General features: G+C 26.6%; 1 protein-coding gene across 1 annotated transcript; it reads left to right on the forward strand.

The window, feature by feature from the left end:
- The first annotated feature begins 318 nt into the window (after positions 1–318).
- On the forward strand, positions 319–5,974 carry LOC100197367 (guanine nucleotide-binding protein subunit beta-like protein-like). The gene is given in 5 exon segments (NM_001287799.1): positions 319–479; positions 725–899; positions 1,199–1,442; positions 5,409–5,660; positions 5,785–5,974. Coding segments are annotated over 5 exon segments (954 nt in total). The 5' UTR covers positions 319–373; the 3' UTR covers positions 5,962–5,974.
- The last annotated feature ends 350 nt before the right edge of the window (positions 5,975–6,324 follow it).

Consider the following 6,324-nt stretch of genomic DNA (forward strand, 5'->3'; position numbering starts at 1 on the left):
GTATTACTATTATTTTTATTTTTGTTATTATTATTATTGTTAAAATTATTATCATGAAAATGAATTATTAATGAAGACTTATTTCTAAAATACTATTTAGAAACATAATGAAAACAATTAACAAATTCTTAAGTCCTCTATATAATACGGCTGTTTTGTAAAAAATCACTGACACAAAACATTTTGCTAAGTAAAAAAACACAACTTAATCGTCCAAACTATTGTTAGCATAAAATAACATAATTTTAAAGTTATCGAGGCAAGCGCTGATTTATTCGCAAATGTGACCTTACGGTCCTTTCTTATATTTGCGAGCGAGACGATCGCTGTTAAAACTACTAAATAAAATCCGAAAGGATCCCTGCAATCAAGAATGGAGCAAATGACTTTACGTGGAACACTAAAAGGCCATAATGGCTGGGTAACGCAAATTGCAACAACACCTCAAAATCCCGACTTAATTCTTTCAGCCTCCCGAGGTATTTTACTTCTAAAACTGCATTAACAAATAAATGAAAATTACGTCAGTTTTTGAGATTCGTTAAATCTTTTTACCTCACTTTAAAGAATAGTAGTGCTCTTGATTCTCTTTTTGTTTAATCTAATTTTTAACTTTATATAAAATTTGTTTCGAGATTCCCTTTCGAAGCATTATCATGATTATGATAGAAGTAAAGATTCGCAAAATTTTCAAATAGGATTTTAAAGATCAGTATTAATTTAGATAAAACACTTATTCAGTGGCAGCTGACAAGAGATGATCAAACAAATTATGGGTTCCCAAAAAAATGTTTAACTGGGCATAACCATTTTGTTTCTGATGTAGTCCTTTCTTCAGATGGCCAGTTTGCACTTTCCTGTTCGTGGGACAAGACATTGCGTCTTTGGGACCTTAATCAGTATGTTGAGCCCTTTTATTATAATATAATGTCAATTAAAATATATCTACTATGCAAGAAATTACAAAATAATTTACAAATAAATGTAATTACTGAAGCATTTTTTGTACTCTGTACATTTGAAGATGTGATATGAAGTTGTTAATATAATTTTTTATTCAAAGTACTATTTTATCATAACTTGCTCTAATTTTATTAAATTTAGTTATGTGCATAAAAATAAACTGGAAATTTTTAAAATAAAATACTTCGTATATTAAAACCATGTTTTTCTTTACCAATGTTAAATATATTATTAGGGGAATTACGACTAAGCAATTTGTTGGACACACAAAGGATGTTTTAAGTGTTGCGTTTTCAGCTGATAATCGTCAAATTGTATCTGGCTCTCGCGATAATACTATTAAGTTATGGAACACTCTTGGACAATGCAAGTATACAATTCAAGATGAAAGTCACTCAGAGTGGGTTTCATGTGTAAGATTTTCCCCAAACACACAAAATCCAATCATTGTGTCATGTGGCTGGGATAAAATGGTCAAGGTAAGCAATAAGTTCTATTTAGTGTTATTATTTGGTTGATTATGGTAGAAAAAGTGAAGCTTATAAAGAGTTATACTAATAAGTTCAGTGTATTAAAATTTTAAGTTAATAAGAATCTCAAAAATTTTATTGTAAATGTGTTTGTTTTGAATACAAAATCTTTATAGTAAGTAAACCTTTAAAACAAGAATCTTAGTTGATGCAAATACTTTTTAGTTAATGCGAGTGCTCTCTCCTTTGCCAATCTCTGATTCACATAATGTGTGCAATCTCTGATTCACATAATGTGTGCTCTTTGATTTTTTTAAAAAATTTTTTTAAAAGATTAACTACTTTAAAAACTTTAGTTTTTATGTCATCATAACATTATAATGATTTTTTAAAAATATTTATTTATTATTTTGTCTACACAAACAATTGAGTAAAAATACCAAACCCTGTAGGTTGTTTAACTAGTATATTGTTCAAAAAGACAATTTAATAAATTTAAATTTAATACTTAATTAAAATTAAGTTTTGCACTGCGCTCTCATAAAAAATCAAAGACTAGGTAAATATTAGGACAATTAAATTCAATTTAGCCCATTAATCTGCCTGCAGGACTGTAATATGTCAATATTTAAGTGCTATATAATTGAAATCAAATTTTGGTCGTTGTCTGGTATTAACAACACTTCATGGTATTGTCTCAATACCAGGCAACTGATACTGGTAATTATACCATTTCAACAATACTGGTACCGAGATCATTTATTACTTAGGTCAAAATTTTTAGTTACATTGATATTGTTTCACAGTTTTGCACAATTTCCTTATTTTATATATAAACAAATTAGTAATATTATAATTACTGAGAGTTACATAAATGACCTGCAAAGTTGAATTATCTAAATCTAAGATCATGTGGTATTGTGTTCCACTCATCATTTTTTGTTTTTATGGTACATATTTTGGTGTAAGTTGTGTTGGATTACATATGGAATTGCAGTTATAATTAAATTGTGGTGTTGGGTTTGTACTATAATTTCTTCTATGGTATTATTTAAGTAAATCTTGCAGAAATCACAATTCCTGACTGGTATTGTCTGGAATATTTTTTGTTTTTAATGAACATCTGTTTAAGAAACATTTTCTGGACTCCATAAAGCTATTTTGTTTATAAATTCACTTATATGTATGTGTATATATATATATATGTATATATATATGTATATATATATATATGTCTATATATATATCTATATATATATATATATATATATATATATATATATGTCTATATATATATATATATATATATATATATATATATATTTGTATATTTATATATATTGATATCAAATAAAAGAGTGCAGCCATTTAATTTTCTTCATTATTGATGTTGTGTGGTGTCAAATTTGTACTTATAATAGTATTACTGACTTTACAATATCAAAACACCAACTGCAATGTCTGAACTCAAAATATTTGTAATTCACATGTGTAAATTCAAATTAAATCCCTACTCACATTTTAAAGTTCTAATTCAGATGTGAAAAATAAAGTTTAAGCTTTTTGTTGGAAACTTAAATTTTTTAAATCTGAATTACTAACTTTATAATATATTTAAACATACATATTCATAAATTAAAAAATAGGCTTTTATAATTAGTGTGTGTGTGTATATATACATTTATATATATCAATGCTTGATACCTGCACAGGTAAGCAAAACTTTTTTAAAAAAATACAAAAGGCTTGAAATAGTGATACCATTATAACATGTTATTTTCATGGGTATATTAAAAATATCTATCAGTTCATATCTTTCATATCAGTCAATATCTTTTGGTTAAAAAAAAATTTTGCTTTTGGCTTCGTCCCTGATATCTCATCTAAATTAAATCTTTTATATCTGTGATAAGGTAAAGTTAAATATTAGATTTATAATTATTGTAAAGTAATAACAGCTCTTCAGTTATCTTGAAATAATAAAAAATAAGTAACTCATTGCGAACCCTGGATAACTATTTAAATATTATTTTAAGCTTTGCTTTTGTGGTTTATCCTTCTCCAAAGTAAAAATGAGTCAGCTCACTAAATAGCATTATAACCCACTTTGCAGACCAATAGTAAGTGATTTTAAGAAGGAAAGATAATAGAGTGCAAGTCAAAAACAAGCAAGTTAGAAATATAGCAGAGAAAGTGGACATATTGCACAAGATGTTAAAATGTGCAATTTATGTTCATAATAAGTTGATATAACCTGATATAAGCTCTTTTTGCGTATTTTAATTTTGTATAAAGTTTTGCATAACATAAATTATATAACATCTTTGATTTTTTGTTGTGATGTTGCAACAAATGAAATTTTTACTTTATAATTATAACCATTTATATACTAAAAAAATCACACTAAACTATACATTCTGTGACACTTTAACAATGACTTAAAAAATTATAATTTTTATGTTCTTGTTGCAGTTGGTGTTTTGATTTCGTAAAGTCACTGTTGACATTATTAGCAATACCACAAAATATGAGCTTATCCTTCCCAAGTTCACTTTCACAATATCGATCGATAATCTAGAGCTTATTGTTTTATGTTCAAAATCTATTTTGAGAATAAAACAAAAAATATCCTTTAAGATAAACTTTGTTAAAAAGTTTTATCAAATAAATCGGTGAAGTATTGTTTGATATAATAATTTAATTGGTTACTGCACTATACTTGTTTGATATAATAATTTAATTGGTTACTGCACTATACTTGTTTGATATAATAATTTAATTGGTTACTGCACTATACTTGTTTGATATAATAATTTAATTGGTTACTGCACTATACTTGTTTGATATAATAATTTAATTGGTTACTGCACTATACTTGTTTGATATAATAATTTAATTGGTTACTGCACTATACTTGTTTGATATAATAATTTAATTGGTTACTGCACTATACTTGTTTGATATAATAATTTAATTGGTTACTGCACTATACTTGTTTGATATAATAATTTAATTGGTTACTGCACTATACTTGTTTGATATAATAATTTAATTGGTTACTGCACTATACTTGTTTGATATAATAATTTAATTGGTTACTGCACTATACTTGTTTGATATAATAATTTAATTGGTTACTGCACTATACTTGTTTGATATAATAATTTAATTGGTTACTGCACTATACTTGTTTGATATAATAATTTAATTGGTTACTGCACTATACTTGTTTGATATAATAATTTAATTGGTTACTGCACTATACTTGTTTGATATAATAATTTAATTGGTTACTGCACTATACTTGTTTGATATAATAATTTAATTGGTTACTGCACTATACTTGTTTGATATAATAATTTAATTGGTTACTGCACTATACTTGTTTGATATAATAATTTAATTGGTTACTGCACTATACTTGTTTGATATAATAATTTAATTGGTTACTGCACTATACTTGTTTGATATAATAATTTAATTGGTTACTGCACTATACTTGTTAATATAATATCTTAAAATAGCTAGAGCAGTAAAGGCTTTTAAAAATTTTTATTCTAAACAGTTTTAAAAACTCATATACTCTTTATAAGAGCAAGCTGGAGCATAATGGATTATTTTTAGTTTAAAGAGTTTTTCTTTTTTTTTATATACATCTGATTTCATTCCTACTCCGTATGTACCACAAGTAGAATAGAATATACATGAGAAAAAACTTTAAAAAAAAGTTTATCTTTTGTTTCATAAGTAATTTTCTTACCACATTACACAATAAAATTCCAGCCAAAAAATGTTCACAGTCACAAAGAAGAATGTAAACATTTACCAATAATTATTATTCAATGTTAAAAATTTGTCAGGCCCTGACATGTAATGTAAATCTTATTCATAACTAGTTTTGAGAGTTTATAAATCTCAAAATAAAACAGCGCCTTTTTTAAATAGTCTTGTAATCATTTTATAAAATTTTTCAAGGTTTGGAATTTGACAAATTGCAAGCTCAAGACCAATCATTTTGGTCATACTGGTTATTTGAATGCTGTGACTGTTTCACCTGATGGTTCTCTGTGTGCTTCAGGTGGCAAAGATGGCAATGCTATGTTGTGGGACTTAAATGAAGGAAAACACTTGTATACTCTTGATGGTGGAAATGTGATCAACGCCTTATGCTTTAGTCCCAACAGGTACTGGTTGTGTGCTGCAACTGGTCCTATGATTAAAATTTGGGTAAGTTTTTTGCTTTTTAGTTTAGTGTTTTGTATGTGTGTTATTTTTTTCTCATTTACTTTTGAAATTTTTGTCTGTATATTTTGATTTGTTTATTCTAACAAAAATAATATGATTGTTTTAGGATTTGGAAATGAAATCTGTTGTTGATGAGTTGAAACCCGGCGTAATTGGTATTAGTACTAAATCTAGAGCTGCTGATTGTATTTCATTAGCTTGGTCAGCTGATGGCCAAACATTGTTTGCAGGGTATACTGATAATCTTATCCGTGTCTGGCAAGTAACACGGTCTTCGCAGTAATAATTTACTGAAATATATTGCTTAAGGGATCATTTTTTTTGTTTTACTTAGGGTGTGTATTTACCAAATTCCGACCACATTTTTTATTTTAACCCTATCAGAACAACTTAGCTGTTATATCATAAAAAAAGCTTATTTATATAGATATTTTTGAGTGGGGGGGGTCTCATTTTTTACAAAGTAGAGGGTGCCCTTAAAAAATTCATTAAAATTATTTAAATATTAATTGTTAAATGTAGCTTTAATCTGAATTATCTGTATTTAATTAAAAAAAAAAAGTTCGTTCGTATTATGAAAGAATAGGAATCAATTATTTAAAAATAAGCTCCACATTAAGGCAGATTTCCACAAGACGAATATTCG

The sequence above is a fragment of the Hydra vulgaris genome, chromosome 12, assembly GCF_038396675.1.
Source record: "Hydra vulgaris chromosome 12, alternate assembly HydraT2T_AEP".
In the NCBI taxonomy this organism is placed as follows: Eukaryota; Metazoa; Cnidaria; class Hydrozoa; order Anthoathecata; family Hydridae; genus Hydra; species Hydra vulgaris.